The 19,050-nt window shown below is 49.7% G+C and overlaps 1 protein-coding gene across 6 annotated transcripts in view; it reads right to left on the bottom strand.

The window, feature by feature from the left end:
* ulk1b (unc-51 like autophagy activating kinase 1) overlaps positions 1-9,537 on the bottom strand; it is a 203,168-nt gene extending 193,631 nt beyond the window's left edge. For 3 of the 6 annotated variants that reach the window (XM_086011911.1, XM_086011910.1, XM_086011909.1), the window contains exons 1-3: positions 8,774-9,537; positions 7,687-7,779; positions 7,513-7,554 (exon numbers count right to left, since the gene is read on the bottom strand). In XM_086011911.1, coding sequence (XP_085868037.1) covers positions 7,513-7,554; positions 7,687-7,779; positions 8,774-8,863 — 225 coding nt within the window. In that variant the 5' untranslated portion in view covers positions 8,864-9,537. The remainder of the gene's footprint in view (positions 1-7,512; positions 7,555-7,686; positions 7,780-8,773) is intronic. The other 3 variants (XM_086011908.1, XM_086011914.1, XM_086011913.1) reach the window with 2 other exon arrangements.
* Between the last annotated feature and the right edge of the window lie 9,513 nt (positions 9,538-19,050).

Genomic DNA, 19,050 nt, shown 5'->3' with positions numbered 1-19,050 from the left:
AGGACTTGGTGCGAGTTAGGACTACGGGGGAAAAGGCGGGAGAGTGGGACTAGCTGAAGTGCTCTTGCAGAGAGCCGGCACGGGCTCGACGGGCCGAATGGCCTCCTTCTGTGCTGTAACCATTCTATGATTCTATGAATTCCTATCCGGTGTAAACTACAACCCATAAAGCACCACGCCACACACACCAAATCCATCTCCTCTCACCCTCGTGTACTCTGGTTAATTTTTGTTTGATAATTGCTCCTGTGAAACGCCTTAGGATATTATACTAAGTTAAAGGCGTTATATAAATGCAAATTGTTGTTATACCTCTGTCCCCTCACCCTCAAGCCCCAAACCACTGTTTCTACCTACATCGTCCCATCCCCTCATAATATTAAACACCTCTATCAAATCACCCTTAAACTTCTCTGTTCTAAAAAGAAAGACTTGCATTTCTATAGCGCCTTTCACGACCACCGGACGTCCCAAAGCGTTTTACAGCCAATGAAGTACTTTTTGAAGTGTGGTCACTGTTGTAATGTAGGAAACACGGCAGCCAATTTGCGCACAGCAAGCTCCCACAAATAACAATGTGATAATGACCAGATAATCTGTTTTTAGTGATGTTGATTGAGGGATAAATATTGGCCAGGACACCAGGGAGAACTCCCCTGCTCTTCTTAGAAATAGTGCCAAGGGATCTTTTACATCCACCGGAGAGGGCAGACGGAGCCTTGGTTTAACTTCACATCCAAAAGACGGCATTCCCTCAGTACTGCACTGACAGCCAAGATTTTTGTGCTCAAGTCTCTGGAGTGGGACTTGAACCCACAACCTTCTGACTCAGAGGCGAGAGAGAGAGAGAGAGCCCACTGAGACACAGCTGACACTGCAATATAGACAGCCCTACATATCTCTCAGAGGGTGAGCATTCTCACATTCATCACGTAAGCCTGGTTTAAATAAGATACAGTGTGTGCTATTAACAGAGCATTCTAGCATCTATTTGGAGTTTTCAATCAAAGAACATTCCTCTCATCCCCTCACTTAATCTGCTGTGTGTACTAAACACTGCGGTAAGTTGCTGGGAGTGGAACATGGAACCTCAAACAAACTGAAAGTACTAGGCTGCAATCAGCACAGACCCCTCTCCATTAGCAGTTGGCATTAATATTGGTTGCATGTTATTTTATAGCAGGTTTTGACTTGTGTAGGAAACTCGTACTGCAATAAATGTCCCAGGCACATATAAGGTATGTTTGTATTGATGCCTTTCATCGAAATCCGGCTGATTAGGGAGAAACGCGGCCATCTTCATATCAAGTGTTCTGACCTGGAACGCGCTGCCTGAAAGGGCGGTGGAAGCAGGTTCAATAGTAACTTTCAAAAGGCAATTGGATAAATACTTGAAAAGGAAAACTTTACAGGGCTATGGGGAAAAGAGCAAAGGAGTGGGAAACATAGAAGATAGGAGCAGGAGTAGGCCATTCGGCCCCTCGAGCCTGCTCATCTATTTAGTGAGATCATGGCTGATCATCCACATTGAGTATCCTGTCCCTGCTTTCTCCCCATATCCCTTGATCCCTTTAGCCTTATGAAATATATCTAACTCCTTCTTCAATATATTTAATGAATTGGCCTCAACTGCCTTCTGTGGTAGAGAATTCCACAGGTTCACCACTCTCTGGGTGAAGAAATTCCTCCTCATCTCTGTCCTAAATGCCTTAACCCTTATCTCGAGACTGTGACCCCTGGTTCTGGACTCCCCGGCCATCGGGAACATCCTTTCTGCATCTAGTCTGTCCAGTCCTGTTAGAATTTTATAAGTTTCAATGAGATCCCCTCTCATTCTTCTAAACTCCAGCGAATATAAGCCTAATCGACCCAATCTCTCCTCATACGTCATTCCTGCCATCTCAGGTATCAGCCTGGTGAATCTTCGCTGCACTCCCTCCATGGCAAGAACATCCTTCCTCAGATAAGGCGACCAAAACTGCACACAATACTCAAGATGTGGGCTCACCAAGGCCCTGTACAACTGCAGCAAGACATCCTTGCTCCTGTACTCGAATCCTCTCGCTATGAAGGCCAACATACCATTTGCCTTCTTAACCGCTTGCTGCACCTGCATGCTTACCTTCAGCGACTGGTGCACAAGGACACCCAGGTCTCGTTGCACTTCCCCTTCTCCCAATCTATTGTCGTTCAGATAATAATCTGCCTTCCTGTTTTTGCCACCAAAGTGGATAACCTCGCATTTATCCACATTATACTGCATCTGCCATGCATCTGCCCAATCACCCAACCTGTCCAAATCATACTGGAGTTTCTCGGCATCCACCTCACAGCACACACGCCCACCCAGCTTTGTGTCGTCTGCAAACTTGGAGATATTACATCTAGTTCCCTCATCTAGATCATTAATATATATTGTGAACAGCTGGGGTCCTAGCACCGATCCTTGCGGTACCCCACTAGTCACTGCCTGTCTCTCGGAAAAAGACCCATTTATTCCAACTCTTTGCTTCCTGTCTGCCAACCAGTTCTCTATCCAAGTCAGTACCTTACCCCCAATCCCATGTGCTTCAACTTTACACGCTAATCTCTTATGAGGGACCTTATCGAAAGCCTTCTGAAAGTCCAAATACACCACAACCACTGGTTCTCCCTTATCTATTCTACCAGTTACATCCTCAAAAAATTCCAGTAGATTAGTCAAGCACGATTTACCTTTTGTAAATCCATGTTGACTTTGTCTGATCCTGTCACTGTTTTCCAAGTATCACATCTTTCATAATAGACTCTAGCATTTTCCCCACTACCGATGTCAGGCTTACTGGTCTATAATTCCCCGTTTTCTCTCTACCACCTTTTTTGAAAAGTGGGGTTACATTAGCTACCCTCCAATCCATGGGAACTGTTTCAGAGTCTATAGAATTTTGGAAGATGACCAGCAATGCATCTACTATTTCTAGGGCCACTTCCTTAAGTACCCTAGGATGTAGATTATCAGGCCCTGGGGATTTATCGGCCTTCAATCCCGTCAATTTCCCTACCACCATTACCCTACAAATACTGATTTCATTCAATTCCTCCCTCTCATTAGACTCTATGTTCCCCGACATCTCTGGGAGGTTATTTGTGTCCTCCTTTGTGAAGACAGAACCAAAGTATGTATTTAATTGGTCTGCCATTTCTTTGTTCCCCATTATAAATTCCCCTGATTCTGACTGCAAGGGACCTATGCTTGACTTCACCAATCTTTTTCTCTTCACGTATCTATAGAAGCTTTTACAGTCAGTTTTTATGTTCCCTACAAGCTTACTCTCATATTCTATTTTCCCCCTCTTAATTAATCCCTTTGTCCACCTTTGCTGAATCCTAAACTGCTCCCAATCCTCAGGTTTGCTGCTATTTCTGGCCAATTTATATGTCCTCTCCTTGGATCTTATGCTATCCCTAATTTCCCTTGTTAGCCACGGTTGAGTCACCTTCTTTGTTTTATTTTTATATTAAACAGGGGTGAACAAATTCTGTAGTTCATCCATGCGATCTTTAAATGTTTGCCATTGCCTATCCACCATCAACCCTTTAAGTAACGTTCCCCAATCCATCCTAGCCAACTCGTGCCTCATACCATCGTAGTTTCCTTTATTTAAATTCAGGACCCTTGTCTCTGAGACAAATACTTCACTCTCCATCTTAATGAAGAATTCTATCATATTATGATCGCTCCGCCCCAAGGGGCCTCGCACAACAAGATTGCTAATTAATCCTTTCTCATTACATAATACCCAGTCTAAGATGGCCTGATCTCGAGTTGGTTCCTTGACATATTGGTCCAGGAAACCATCCCGTATACACTCCAGGAATTCCTCCTCCACAATATTGTTACTAATTTGGTTAGCCCAATCTATATGTAGATTAAAGTTACCCATGATAACTGCTGTGCCCTTATTGCACGCGTCTCTAATTTCCCGTTTAATGCCATCCCCAACCTCAGCATTACTGTTTGGGGGTCTGTATACAACTCCCACTAACGTTTTCTGCCCCTTGGTATTTCTCAGCTCTACCCATACAGATTCCACATCATCAGAGCTAATATCTTTACTTACTATTGTGTTAATCTCCTCTTTAACTAGCAATGCTACCCCACCTCCTTTTCCTTTTTGCCTGTCCTTCCTGAATATTGAATACCCCTGGATGTTGAATTCCCAGCCTTGGTCACCCTGGAGCCATGTCTCCGTAATCCTAATAATATCATATCCATTTACATCTATTTGCGCAGCTAATTCATCCACCTTATTACAAATGCTCCTTGCATTAAGACACTAAGCCTTCAGGCTTGTTTTTTTAACACTCTTAGACCTTTTAGAATTATTATTTACTGTGGCCATGTATGATTTAAACCCTTGATTTCTCTGACTGCCACTTTTGCATTTCTCCTTCCTGTCTTTTGCTTCTATCCTTGCTTCCCTTTCCTCTGTCTCCCTGCACAGGTTCCCAACCCCCTGTCATTTTAGTTTAAACCCTCCCCAACAGCACTAGCAAACACTCCCCCAGGACATCGGTCCCAGTCCTGCCTAGATGCAAACCATCCAGTTTGTACTGGTCCCACCTCCCCCAGAACTGTTTCCAATGTCCCAGGAATTTGAATCCCTCCCCCTGGCACCATTCCTCTAGCCACGTATTCACCTGAAATATCCTTCTATTTCTACTCTGACTAGCACATGGCACTGGTAGCAATCCTGAGATTACTACCTTTGAGGTCCTATTTTTTAATTTACCTCCTAACTCCCTATATTCAGCTTTTAGGACCTCATCCCATTTTTTACCTATATCGTTGGTACCTATATGCACCACGACAGCTGGCTGTTCACCCTCCCCCTCCAGAATGCTCTGCAGCCGCTCCAAGACATCCTTGACCCTTGCACCAAGGAGGCAACATACCATCCTGGAATCTCGTTTGCGGCCACAGAAACGCCTATCTATTCCCCTTACAATAGAATCCCCTATCACTATAGCTCTCCCATTCTTTTTCCTCCCGTCTTGTGCAGCAGAACCACCCACGGTGCCAGGAAGTTGACTGCTGCTTCCTTCCCCCGATAAGCCATCTCCCTCAACAATATCCAAATTGGTGTATCTGTTTGAGAGGGGGATGGCCACAGGGGACCCCTGCACTACCTGCCTGTGCCTACTACTCTGCCTGGTGGTCACCCATTCCCTTCCTGCCTGTGCAGCCTTTACCCGCGGTGTGACCAACTCCCTGAACGTGCTATCCACGATGTCCTCAGCATCACGAATGCTCCAGTATGTATCTATTCACAGCTCCAGCGCCGCAATGCGGTCTGTCAGTAGCTGCTGCTGGATACACTTCCTGCACACATGGTCATCAGGGACACTGGGACTAATTGGAGAGCTCTTTCAAAGAGCCGGCACAAGCACGATGGGCCGAATGGCCTCTTGATGTATGCTAAGTAGAAATACTTTCTGGTTTTGTGAAACAGGTTTCGGTGAGTCATTTTCCCCCATGAGGACCGTCCTTGAAAACTGACAGCTCATCTCTGACAAGTGGCACAAATATTGCGAATATTTGGTTGGAGGTGTGAGTGTTGGCAAGTGAGACACCATCACCCAAATTAAAACTTTGCAGAGACCAAGGAAAAAGAAGCTCTTTACATGCAGTCCCCAGCACTGCAGAAAAGAAAGTGCAACTTGTATAGAATTACAGAGTATTTACAGTACTGAGCCAGGCCATTCGGCCCAACGGATCCATGCTGGTGTTTATGCTCCACACGAGCCTCCTCCCACCCTATATCATCTCATCCTTCCTAGGCTGGCACTCCAGTGCTGTACTGAGGGAGTGCTGCACTGTCGGAGGTGCCGTCTTTCAGATGAAATGTTAAACCTTGGCCCCGTCTGCTCTCTGAGGTGGCCGTAATAAAACCCATGGCACTATTTCGAAGAAGAGATGGGGATTTCTCCCCAGTGTCCTGCCGTATATTTGATTGGCTGTAAAGCGCTTTGGGATGTCCTGCGATCGTGAAAGGCGCTATAGAAATGCAAGTCTTTCTTTTTCTTTTCCCTATCAACATATCCTTCTATTCCTTTATCTCTCGTGTCTTTATCCAGATTCCCCTTAAATGCATATATAGTATTTGCCTCAACCACTCCCTGTGGTAGCGAGTTCCACACACTAACCACTCTCTGGGTAAAGAGGTTGTTCTTGAATTCCCTATTGGATTTATTAGAGACTATTTTATATTTATGGCCCTTTGCACATTCCTTGGCTCTGTCCCAGTAAAGGGACATAATGAAAAGTGTCCTTATTCTGTTCAGGAGGTTACAAGCAGTTCATACAACTGTGCACTGATGCTTATTTTCGGTGATCTGCAGTCGCTTGGCCAGAGCTCCTGCAATGGGTAACATTAGTCATGTTTCCTGCAGCCTGTCACATAGTGAGACCCTGCTTTGCCCAATCAACCCCTCCTCTGCTTGCAACAGCCCATCTTACGTGGTGGCCCTCTGCCGCGCAAAGCCCCGCTGGGCGCTGTAGTTCTGCGGGGACTGGGTCTACAGGAGGCGGATAGGGCGGCGGACTACAACACCCAGCGGCCTTTGCGGGCGCCGGCGCAGTCCAGGGCTGCGAGGCGCAGGCGCAGTACAGCTCCTACCGGGGCGAGCAAAATGTCAACAGTGGCTGGCCGCGCATGCGCGGGACTCGTCTTAACCCAAACAGCAGGAGAGACTCAGATTCCCAGACAAGAGCATTCCAGGGCCAGGGGGCAAATATTCCCAATAAAACTAGGGCCAGGGGGCAAATATTCCCAATAAAACTAGGGTCAGGGGGCAAATATTCCCAATAAAACTAGGGTCAGGGAGCAAATATTCCCAATAAAACCAGGGTCAGGGGGCAAATATTCCCAATAAAACCAGGGTCAGGGGGCAAATATTCCCAATAAAACCAGGGCCAGGGGGCAAATATTCCCAATAAAACCAGGGCCAGAGGGCAAATCCCAATAATCCCAATCAGAGATCGCTAGATTTTTTAATATTAAGGAAATCGAGGGATATGGGGATAGTGCGGGAAAGTGGAGATGAGTTAGAAGATCAGCCATGATCTTATTAAATGGCGGAGCAGGCGCGAAGGGCCAAATGGCTGACTCCTGCTCCTATTGTTTATGTTCTTAAAACCCAGGGCCAGGGGGTATATTCCCAGTAAAATCAGGGCGAGGAGGGGAATAATCCTTCCCGCAATACAAGAAGTCCCATCAAAATCAACCATTAAAAATAGACTGACCTAAAATTGATCAAAAGTATGCATTTATTTTCCTCAGTTATAATTTATTGGCTAATATATAGGTTATCCATTGTGGTGAATGAATTCAAAGTAAACCTTCTGTATGCGTGAGGACCTTAACCTGCAAAAATCCTTCAAATCGTCAACGATAATAGAAACATGTCCTGAAATAAATAAGAAAACACCAGCAAAATGGATGAGACACCCCAACAGAAACATGGTGTTACCTGAAAGTCGTACAGCGCCACAATATTGTCATGTTTCAGTTCCTGAAAAAGAGGAAATATTAGCAGTGGTGATAAAACCACAGCTGAACTACACACCCACTATTCCAGATCTTTGCAATTGTCATTGTTAAAAATTAAGAAAATTAAAACGGTCAAATGAAGTGATGCTCTTACCTTCAATATTTTAATTTCCTTTCCCAGGAGTGTTTGCGATTTTGCGAGGTTTTTCTTATTGATGCATTTAATTGCAACTTCCCAATCGGGTTTCTGAAACAACATTCGAAATTGCTTGTATCATTTAGCTGGTTTTTTAATTGAACCTCACCATATTGGGAGTTACACTTTTACCATTGCATGCAAGTTCATGTATAAAATGATGAGGGCCTAGCTCGAGTGGATAGGAAGGATCTATTTCCCTTAGCAGAGAGGTCAATAACCAGGGGGCATAGGTTTAAAGTAATTGGTAGAAGGATTAGAGGGGAGTTGAGGAGACCTGTTTTCACCCAGAGGGTGGTGGGGGTCTGGAACTCACTGCCTGAAAGGGTGGTAGAGGCAGAAACTCTCATCACATTTAAAAAGTACTTGGATACGCACCTGAAGTGCCGTAACCTACAGGGCTACGGAGCAAGAGCTGGAAAGTGGGATTAGGCTGGAGAGCTCTTTGTTGGCTGGCACGGATACGATGGGCCGAATGGCCTCCTTCTGTGCCATAAGCTTCTATGATTCATTTAGATCCAGTTTTATTAAACAATTTGATCTGGGGTGCACACAACCGGGTTGATTAATCTGAATACAAAAGCCAAATACTGCTGGAAATCTGAAATAAAAACAGAAAAATGCTGGAAATCCTCAGCATTTGTGTTGATTAATCTGAAACTTGCTGATTTTTAAATCTGAGCAGGGAAATTAAAGGTTCTGCTCGTTTGGGAACATAACTTAACAAAAAAAGAATGGGGCCCCTAAAAGGAGACTTGTTCTAACTTGCCCCCTATCATGGAGACAGGTTGCATTGAACTCACTGAATAATGTGACCACTCTCCCCCACCCCCCCGCCTTCCACCACCCCCCCACCCACCCACCCCAGCACCATTCGTAAGAAATATTTGTGAGAAATAGAGACATCCGGTAGAAATAAACAAGATTACTGCAACAGTGGCAGTGGGGGAGAAATAACAAGAGGTGTGTTGCAGCTCCAATTTGTACATTTCCTGCAGTAATTCCACCCCCCACCCTCAGTGTCACTGACCAGGCTGAAATTTACCTCGATGTATCGACCCTTGAATACGACGGCGAAAGCTCCGTGGCCGATCAGATCTTTCCTGTTAAACTCGAATTTCCCCACGCTCTCCATGTTTTTTTTTTCCTCCTCCTGTTCCTTTTTTGCGGTGATGATTTTTTTTTTTAATTTATTATTGTTGTTGTTGTTGTTATAATTCCTCTCCACCCTAGAGAGAGGTTGCGATTAGGGCTTTGCCCAGAGCTGGGCAGGAGATGTCTATGCAGCTGCTGCGGAAAGAATCCTTCTCTCCTGCCATTTCCCTGGGTTGTTGTCCTGTCTCCGCCGATCCCTTTTCGTTCATGTTGTGTGTGTGTGTGTGTGTGTGTGATCTGGCTGGCTGGCGTTGTTTCAGACCTCTCCCCCCATGGCCGAGTTGCAGGCTGCCTGGTCCAGGGACGTCTCCGCGATCTCTCTCTGTCTGTCTCTGTCTCTCTCTGCGTGCTGTGTCCTATTTGTATACAAAGGAAAGTTGCGGGCGAAAAGCGCTACTCTCTCTCGCAACTGTTGCAAAAAGTCTGTTGCAGATCAGGGTCGCAATTCCCCACTTTGTCCTCCAGCTCTGCAAATTCAACGCTGGCGCAATCTTTCAGCTTGCTGGGGGAGAGGGGGACTGAAGCCCTCGCAAAATCATCAGACACAAAGAAGCTTGTTTGTTTTCTTTTTCGCAGCTTGGCTTTTTTTCCTTCTGCAAACGCGCAGGCGCATTGTAATATTTTTTACGCCAGCCAGCCTTCTGCTGCTGAGCGGAAACCGGCGGTAGCGAATGGCCGGGCAGCAGGAGGTCTGCGAGTGCTGCAGGCTGGGCATCTGATGTTAACTCTTTCGCTTCAGGCCAAGCCCCAGACAGCGCAGCAGATGCAGAAAGATTTTTTTTTGCTAACAAAAAGAATGCCTCCTGTTCCACCATGAGATCAAGAACAGCACGGTGGCATAGTGGTTAGCACTGTTGCCTCACAGCGCCAGGGACCCGGGTTCGAATCTGGCCTCGGGTGACTGTCTGTGTGGAGTTTGCACATTCTCCCCGTGTTTGCGTGGGTTTCCTCCGGGTGCTCCGGTTTCCTCCCACAGTCCAAAGATGTGCGGGTTAGGTTGATTGGCTATGATAAATTGACCCTTAGTGTTAGGGGGATTAAATACGTGGGGTTACGGGGATAGGGTGGGATATGTGTTGGTGTAGGGGTTACGGGGATTGGGTGGGATATGTGTCGGTGCAGGCTCGATGGGCCGAAATGGCCTCTATCTGCACTGTGGGGTTTCTGTGATTCTGTGATTCTGTGATAAGAACTAGGAGCAGGAGGAGGCCATTCGGCCCCTCGAGCCTGCTCCACCATTCAATGAGATCATAGCTGATCTTCTACCTCAACTCCACCTTCCTGCCCGATCCCCATATCCGAAATAACAACAGAAAATGCTGGAAAAACTCAGCAGGCCAGGCAACATCCCTGGAGAGAGAAATAGAGTCAACTATCTCCATATCCCTGGATTCCCTTAATATCCAAAAACCTATCGATCTCTGCCTTGAATATACTCAACGACCGAGGCTCCACGGCCCTCTGGGGTAGAGAATTCCAAAGATTCACCATCCTCTGAGTGAAGAAATTCCTCCTCATCTCAGTCCTAAATGGCTGACCCCTTATTCTGGAGACTGTGACCCCTGGTTCTAAACTCCCCAGCCAGGGGAAACATCTACCATGTGGCGTACCGATCACAGAAAGGACACAATCCGTTTTTCGGTCCGTAGACTATAAATCAGGCGTCATGCCTTTAAGAAGGATCACACCTTTAAGAAACTCGATCTGCAACATAGTTAAGCCCAGAGCGGGGGAGGAGCAGTCGAAGCTGTGGACTGATGAAAGGCAGTCAGACTTGGTGTAGTCTCTGACGCCATTTTTGTGTTCAACATGCAGTCTCAACAATTAAACCTTTTCTGTTGAACCTCTCCGAGTTCAGTATTTTTTGCTAGTACGTAGACTCCTACATTGGTGACCCCGACGCTCAGGACGACTCCTAAGCGTAACCATGGCTGACACAAACGCAGTTTCTGTGAAGCTGCCGGAGTTCTGGGAGAACCTAGCCACCGCCTGGTTCCTTCAAGCCGAATCGCAATTCCGACTCCGCGGCATCACCGTCGACGCAACGATGTACGACTACCTCCTCGCCTCCCTGGGCAGCTCCACAATCACGAAAGCCTGGACAACACTACAAAACCCTTCGGAGGAAGGCAAGTACGCACATCTCAAGGCCGTGCACCTTAAAAAATTCACAGCCTCCCAATTCGTGCGCAACTGCCACCTCCTCGACCTCCCAGGCCTCGGTGACTCCACGCCGTCAGACTTGCTCTCACACGTGCTTGCTCTGACCGACGAGAAACCGCCCGGCTCCCTCTTCCGCACGCTCTTTATCCGCCAACTACCTCCCAGCATCCGCCCGGCGATCGTGGCGTCCAGCCTCACGGACCTCGAGGCCCTGGCCGACGAAGCCGATAAGTTCCTGTCCGCCGGCTCCAACCACGCTGTCACCCCCGACCTGGCCTCCGCAGCGTCGGCGCGCGCTCCACCCTCTATCGCGCGGCCACACAGCTCGGCCACGAGGCCCCCCAGGCCCGCACGTCCCCCAAGCCCTCCGACCCAGGGCTACTGCAACTTCCATACCCGGTTCGGCGCACGGGCACGCCGCTGCAGCCAGCCCTGCACGTTTCCAACCGCCCCCACACCGGCCTACACGATGGCCGTGGGGCAAGCAGGCGCACTGCTGTACGTTACGGACAGCGCCTCCGGATGCCGTTTCCTATGCGACACGGGCGCGCAGCGCAGCATCATCCCCGCGTCCGCCCTCGAGATCCAGCGAGGCGGCCGCGGCCCTGCGCTGGCTGCCGCCAACGGCACCGACGTACGGCACCCGCACCGTCACCATCGACCTCGCGGGCCGCCGCTACCACTGGGAGTTTATCACCGCCAAGGTGCTCTCCCCGCTCCTCAGTGCGGATTTCCTGTGCGCCCACGGCCTGTTGGTCGACAGGCCTCGGCGCCACCTCGTGGACATGAACACCATGTCACCTATCCCGGGCGCAATGGCCCCCCCAACCCGCCGAAATGTCGTGGCAGTGCCGCGCCCGCTCAACGGACGACTACTCAGCACTCCTGGCTGAGTTCCCAGCCCTCACCAACCCGACCTTCTCCGCGAAGGTTGCTAAGCACGGGGTAGAATACTTCATCCCCACCACAGGCCCACCGGTGTATGCCCACGCCCGCAGGCTGGACCCGACCAAGCTGGAGATCGCGCGGGCCGAGTTCGCCACAATGGAACAGCTCGGCATCATCCGCCGCTCCAACAGCCCCTGGGCCTCCCCACTCCACATCATCACCAAACCCGACGAGGGATGGCGCCCCTGCGGGGACTACCGGCGCCTAAACAACGCCACCACGCCGGATCGGTACCCATACCGCACATTCAAGACTTCTCGGCTAGACTGGCCGGCCGCTCAGTCTTCTCCAAAGTCGACCTGGTGCGCGGTTACCATCAGGTGCCAGTCCACCCCACGGACGTTCCCAAGACGGCCATAATCACCCCTTTTGGGCTATTCGAGTTCCTCCGAATGCCCTTCGGCCTCAAAAACGCAGCCCAGGCCTTCCAGCGGCTCATGGACTCGGTCCTCCGGGACCTGAAGTTCCTCTTTGTCTACCTGGATGACATCCTGGTAGCTAGTTCCTCCAAGCAGGAACACATCGAGCACCTCCGCACCCTGTTCCAGCGGCTCAGTGAGCACGGGCTCATCATCAGCCCAGCCAAGTGCCAATTCGGCCTCAGCAGGATCGAATTCCTCGGCCAACACATCACGCAGGACGGAGCCATTCCCCTGCCCACCAAGGTGCAAGCCGTCCAGCAGTTCCCCCAGCCTACCACCATCAAAGGCCTCCAGGAGTTCTTGGGGATGATCAACTTTTACAACCGCTTCATTCCCGGAGCGGCCTCCCTCATGCGGCCCCTATACGAAGCCATCCGGGGTAAGAAAGACAGAATGGCGATCGAGTGGTCGGCGGACATGTTGACCGCTTTCGACTCGACCAAAAAGGCGCTCGCCGACGCCACCATGCTCGCTCACCCACAGCCCAACGTCAGGGTGGCCCTCACCACGGACGCCTCCGACCACACGGTCGGCGCCGTGTACGAACAGTGGGTCGACGGGGCCTGGCAACCGCTGCCCTTTTTCAGCCGCCAACTGCGCCCCCCGGAGGCCAAATACAGCGCCTTTGACCACGAGCTCCTCGCACTGTACCTGGCAGTCCGCCATTTTAGATTTCTTCTGGAGGGCTGCCCCTTCACCGCGTTTGTCGACCACAAACCCCTGACATTCGCGATGGCAAAATCTGCGGACCCGTGGTCAGCCAGGTAACAACGCCAGCTCGCCGCGGTGTCCGAATTCACCACGGACATCCGGCACGTCTCCGGTCGAGACAACGTGGTGGCCGACTGCCTATCCCGCCCCGCCGTCCATGGCGCCCACCTGGCAGTGGACTATGCCCAACTGGCAGCGGACTATGCCCAACTGGCAGCGGAGCAACGCACCGACCCCGATCTGCTCTCCGCGCCCACAACCCTCCCAGGGCTGCGAATGACCGACATCGCCTGCGGCCCGTCTGCCATCACAGTCAAATGCGACACCTCCTTGGCGCAACCCCGCCCCATAGTCCCGGCGTCCTGGCGAAAACGGGTGTTCGACATCGTCCACGGCCTCTCACACCCCGGCACCCGTGCGTCCATTAGACTGGTGGCCAACCGATTTGTCTGGCGCGGCCTGCACAAAGATGTGCGCGTCTGGTCCAGATCCTGCATAGCTTGCCAGCGTGCCAAAATCCACCAGCACGTCAAAGCCCCACTCGAGGAGTTCACCGTGCCAGAAAGAAGGTTTGACCACGTCCACATCGACCTCGTCGGCCCCCTGCCGCCATCACAAGGTCACACGCACCTGCTGACAATCGTGGACCATACCACCCGCTGGCCCGAGGCCATTCCACTGACGTCCTCCACCACCGCCGACATCGCGAGGGCGTTCATCGGTACCTGGGTCGCTCGGTTCGGCGTCCCCTCCGACATGACATCGGATAGAGGCCCGCAGTTCACCTCTGATCTGTGGGCCGCCATCGCCCGAAACCTCGGGGTGGCCGTTCACCGCACCACGGCTTACCACCCCCAAGCCAACGGACTGTGCGAGTGATTCCACAGGTCCATGAAGTTGTCCCTCCGCGCCAGCCGCGAGGACGAGGCTTGGATCGACCGCCTCCCGTGGGTGCTACTTGGCCTACGCTCCGCGGTCAAGGAAGACCTGCAAGCCTCGGCGGCGGAACTCGTGTATGGCCAGCCACTGCGCGTACCCGGACAGTTCCTGCCCACCGCCACGACCCCCTGGTCGGCTGACCAGCAACGCCGCGCTTTCGCCAACCGAGCACAACAGTTCGCTCCGGTACCCACCGGCCAGCACGGTGAACCAGCAACCCGCGTACCACCTAGCCTGCACATGGCCAAATTTGTTTTCGTGCGCCATGACGCCCACCGAGGACCTCTACGGCCCCCATACGATGGACCCTACAAGGTACTCCAGACGGGGAACAAGTTCTCCTCGAAGTGGGCGGCAGAACTGACAAGGTGTCGGTCGACCGGCTCAAGCTGGCGCACCTAGAGCCCGATGAACCCGTTCAAGTGGGCCAACCCCCACCGCGGGGCAGACCACCGAAGAGCCCGACGCGTCCGACCGTCCCACTCCCGACACCAACCGCCAAGAGCCGTTCCAGCCGTGCCATCAAGCCGCCACGCCGGTTCGTACACTCCCTACTAGCAGACTCTGGGGGGAGCTGTGTGGCGTACCGATCACAGAAAGGACACAATCTGCTTTTCGGTCCGTAGACTATAAATCAGGCGTCATGCCTTTAAGAAGGATCACACCTTTAAGAAATTCGATCTGCAACATAGTTAAGCCCAGAGTGGGGGAGGAGCAGTCGAAGCTGTGGACTGATGAAAGGCAGTCGGACTTGGTGTAGTCTCTGACGCCATTTTTGTGTTCAACATGCAGTCTCAACAATTAAACCTTTTCTGTTGAACCTCTCCGAGTTCAGTATTTTTTGCTAGGAGTACGTAAACTCCTACAACCCTGTCAAGCCCTGTAAGAATTTTGCATGTTGCAATGAGATCACCTCTCATTCTTCTAAACTCTAGAGAATTTAGGCTTAGTCTACTTTCGTCTTTCAACATCCGTCTTTCGGATGAGACGTTAAACCGAGACGTCTGCTCTCTCAGGTGGGCGTAAACGATCCCATGGTACTATTTCGAAGAAGAGCAGGGGAGTTCTCCCTAGTGTCATGGGGCCAATATTTACCTCTCAATCAACATAACAAAAACAGATTATCTGGTCATTATCACATTGCTGTTTGTGGGAGTTTGCTGTGCACAAATTGGCTGCTGTGTTTCCCACATTACAACAGTGACTGCATTTCAAAAAGTACTTCATTGGCTGTAAAGCGCTTTGGGGCGTCCGATGGTCATGAAAGGCACTATAGAAATGCAAGACATCTTTCTTTCTTACTCAATCTCTCCTCATAGGACAATCCCCCCAACCCAGGAATCAGTCTGGTGAACCTTTGTTGCACTCCCTCTATGGCAAGTATATCCTTCCTTAGGTAAAGAGACCAAAACTGTACCCAATACTCCAGGTGTGGTCTCACCAGAGCTCTATATAATTGCAGTAAGACGTCTTTACTCTTATACTCAAATCCTTTTGTAATATAGGTGGGGAACCAAGGGTCTAAAGAGGGTGAGGAACTTAACGTAATTTATATAAATAGAGAAAAAGTACTGGAGAAACTAATGGGACTAAAAGCTGACAAATCTCCTGGACCTGACGGCCTACATCCTAGGGTTCTAAAAGAGGTGGCTGCAGAGATGGTGGATACATTGGTTTTGATCTTCCAAAATTCCCTAGATTCTAGAACGGTCCCAGCGGATTGGAAGGTAGCAAATGTAACACCGCTAATCAAGAAAGGAGGGAGAGAGAAAACAGGGAACTACAGGCCAGTTAGCCTGACATCAGTCGTTGGGAAATGCTGGAATCCATTGTTAAGGAAGTGGTATCAGGGCACTTAGAAAATCATAACATGATTAGGCAGAGTCAACATGGTTTTATGAAAGGGAAATCGTGTTTGACAAATTTATTAGAGTTTTTTGAGGCTGTAACTAGCAGGGTAGATAAAGGGGAACCAGTGGATGTAGCATATCTGGATTTCCAAAAAGCATTCGATAAGGTGCCACATAAAAGGTTATTACACAAGATGAAGGCTCATGGCTTTGGGATAATCTAGTAGCATGGATAGAGGATTAGTTAACAGACAGAAAACGAGAGTAGGGATAAACTGGTCTTTTTCAGGTTGGCAGGCTGTAACTAGTGGGGTGCCGCAAGGATCAGTGTTGGGGCTTCAGCTATTTCCAATCTATATTAATGACCTAGATGAAGGGACCGAGTGTAATGTATCCAAGTTTGCTGACGATACAAAGCTAGGTGGGACAGTAAGCTGTGAGGAGGACACAAAGGCCACAATTTGGCCAGCGGAGGCGGGATCATGGCGGGAGAGGTGGTTGGCAGGTCCCAGTCCCGCTCCCGGTTCCAGCCCGCTCTCTCCAAGTGATTTTACAATGATTGGGCTTGTTAAGCCCGCCTTGCTCATTTCCCGGCCAATTAAACGGAAGCGGGTTTGATGACATCACGTCATCAGCCGGTTTCCTTAAAGCGGGCATGTCCACAATGATTTTGACATTTGTGCTGTCAGTGTTTTACAGCATTGAGGTGCTGCAAACACTGACAAGCACTGCACAGAGGTGCACGGCTGCACCCAGGCTCTCCCATGACTCACTCCATATGCTTATGGAGGGAGTCACAGCACGCCGGGAGGTCCTCTTCCCTTCCCATGGGTAGAAGAGACCTCCCCAGGAGATTCACACAGCCTGGTTGCTCATTGCACAGGAGGACACAAGCAGGGATGTGGTCAGGAGGACCAGCCTGCAGTGGCGCAAGCCTTTCAATGATCTCAGTAGATCACAAAACATTACGGCCAAGCCACACTCAACCTCATCCTGCTGTGCCACTCATCCCATCCCCATCACCCTGCCTTCCCTACCCTACTCCGGCAACATTATAAGCCTTTTCCTTTAGTCTAATACTATCTTTAATTTCTCTTGTTAGCCACGGGTGGACCATTTTTCCCATGGTGTTTTTATTCCTTAAGGGAATGTATATTTGTTGTGAATTATGAATTCATTTTTTAAAGCTTTGCCATTGCCTTTCTACTGTCGTATCTTTTAATCTAGTTTCCCAACCTACCTTAGCCAACTCACCTCTCATTCCTATGTAGTTTGCTTTGTTCAGATTTAGGATCCTAGTTTCGGACTTAACTAACTAATGACTCTCAAACTCAACATAAAATTCTATCATATTATGATCACTGCTCCCCAGAGACTCCTTTACTACAAGGTTATTAATTAACCCTGTCTCATTGCACAGTATTAGATCTAAAATAGCCAATTCCCTAGTAGGTTCCTCGACATACTGATCTAGAAAACTATCTTGAATGCATTCCATGAACTCTTCCTCTGCACTATTAGTGCAAATTTGGTTTGCCCAGTCATCTATATGAAAGTTAAAGTTCCCCGTAACTACTGTATTACCCTTGTCACATGCATCTCTAATTTCCTGATTTATACTCTGCCCAACACTACAACGGTGTGGAGATGCCGGAGTTGGACTGGGGTGGACAAATGTAAGAAGTCACACAACACCAGGTTATAGTCCAACAGCTTTATTTGAAATCACAAGCTTTCGGAGCGCTGCTCCTTCGTCAGGTGAAGTGGAGAAATGCATAAAGACACAGCTTATATAGTCAGAGAATAATGTCAGATGTTTACAGGTAATCTTGCCAACTGCCATTTATCACACCTCGGCAGAGAGATAATCACAGCAATCAAAGGTGTGAATGGTGTCCAAACAGGTCAGTCAGGAAAACATTACATCAAAGAACAATGAGGTGGGGTCACAAGGGGTCAAATATTGCAGATGCTGGGGTCTGTATGAAAAACAAAAAAAGACAAAAAACTTTTTTTTTGCTGGAAATCACAGCAGGTCCGGCCGCATCTGTGTAGAGAGAACAAGCCAATGTCGACTCGAGTCTGGATGACCCTACGTCAGGTGGGGTTACATGTAGCGTGACATGAACCCAAGATCTCGGTTGAGGCCATCCTCATGGGTGCGGAACTTGGCTATCGGTTTCTGCTCGACGATTTTGCGTTGTCGTGTGTCTCGAAGGCCGCCTTGGAGAATGCTTACCCGAAGATCGGAGGCTGAATGTCCTTGACTGCTGAAGTGTTCCCCGACTGGGAGGGAACACTCCTGCCTGGTGATTGTTGCGCGGTGTCCGTTCATCCGTTGTCGCAGTGTCTGCATGGTCTTGCCGATGTACCATGCTCCAGGGCATCCTTTCCTGCAACGTATGAGGTAGACAACGTTGGCCGAGTCACATGAGTATGTACCATGTACCTGGTGGGTGGTGTCCTCACGTGTGATGATGGTATCTGTGTTGATGATCTGGCATGTCTTGCAGAGGTTGCTGTGGCAGGGTTGTGTGGTGTCGTCGCTGTTCTCCTGAAAGCTGGGTAATTTGCTGCGAACGATGGTCTGTTTGAGGTTAGGCGGCTGTTTGAAAGCGAGTAGTAGAGGCGTGGGGATGGCCTTAGCGAGGTGTTCGTCGTCATCGATGACATGTTGAAGGCTGCAAAGAACACGGCGTAGTTTCTCCGCTCCGGGGAAGTACTGGGTGACGAAGGGTACTCTGTTGGTTGTGTCCCGTGTTTGTCTTCTGAGGAGGTCGGTGCGATTTTTCACTGTGGCCCGTCGGAACTGTCGATCGACGAGTCGAGCGTCATATCCCGTTCTTACAAGGGCGTCTTTCAGTGTCTGTAGGTGTCCATCGCGTTCCTCCTCGTCTGAGCAGATCCTGTGTATTCGCAGGGCTTGTCCATAGGGGATGGCTTCTTTAACGTGGTTAGGGTGGAAGCTGGAGAAGTGAAGCATCGTGAGGTTGTCCGTGGGCTTGCGGTAGAGTGAAGTGCTGAGGTGTCCGTCTTTGATGGAGATTCGTGTGTCCAAGAATGAAACCGATTCTGAGGAGTAGTCCATGGTGAGTTTGATGGTGGGATGGAACTCATTGATGTTATCGTGTATG

The sequence above is a fragment of the Somniosus microcephalus genome, chromosome 19 (genome assembly GCF_052327205.1).
Source record: "Somniosus microcephalus isolate GS21.2 chromosome 19, FLI_Smic_1.0, whole genome shotgun sequence".
Classification (NCBI taxonomy): domain Eukaryota; kingdom Metazoa; phylum Chordata; class Chondrichthyes; order Squaliformes; family Somniosidae; genus Somniosus; species Somniosus microcephalus.
This window is presented reverse-complemented; position numbering and strand designations above follow the sequence as displayed.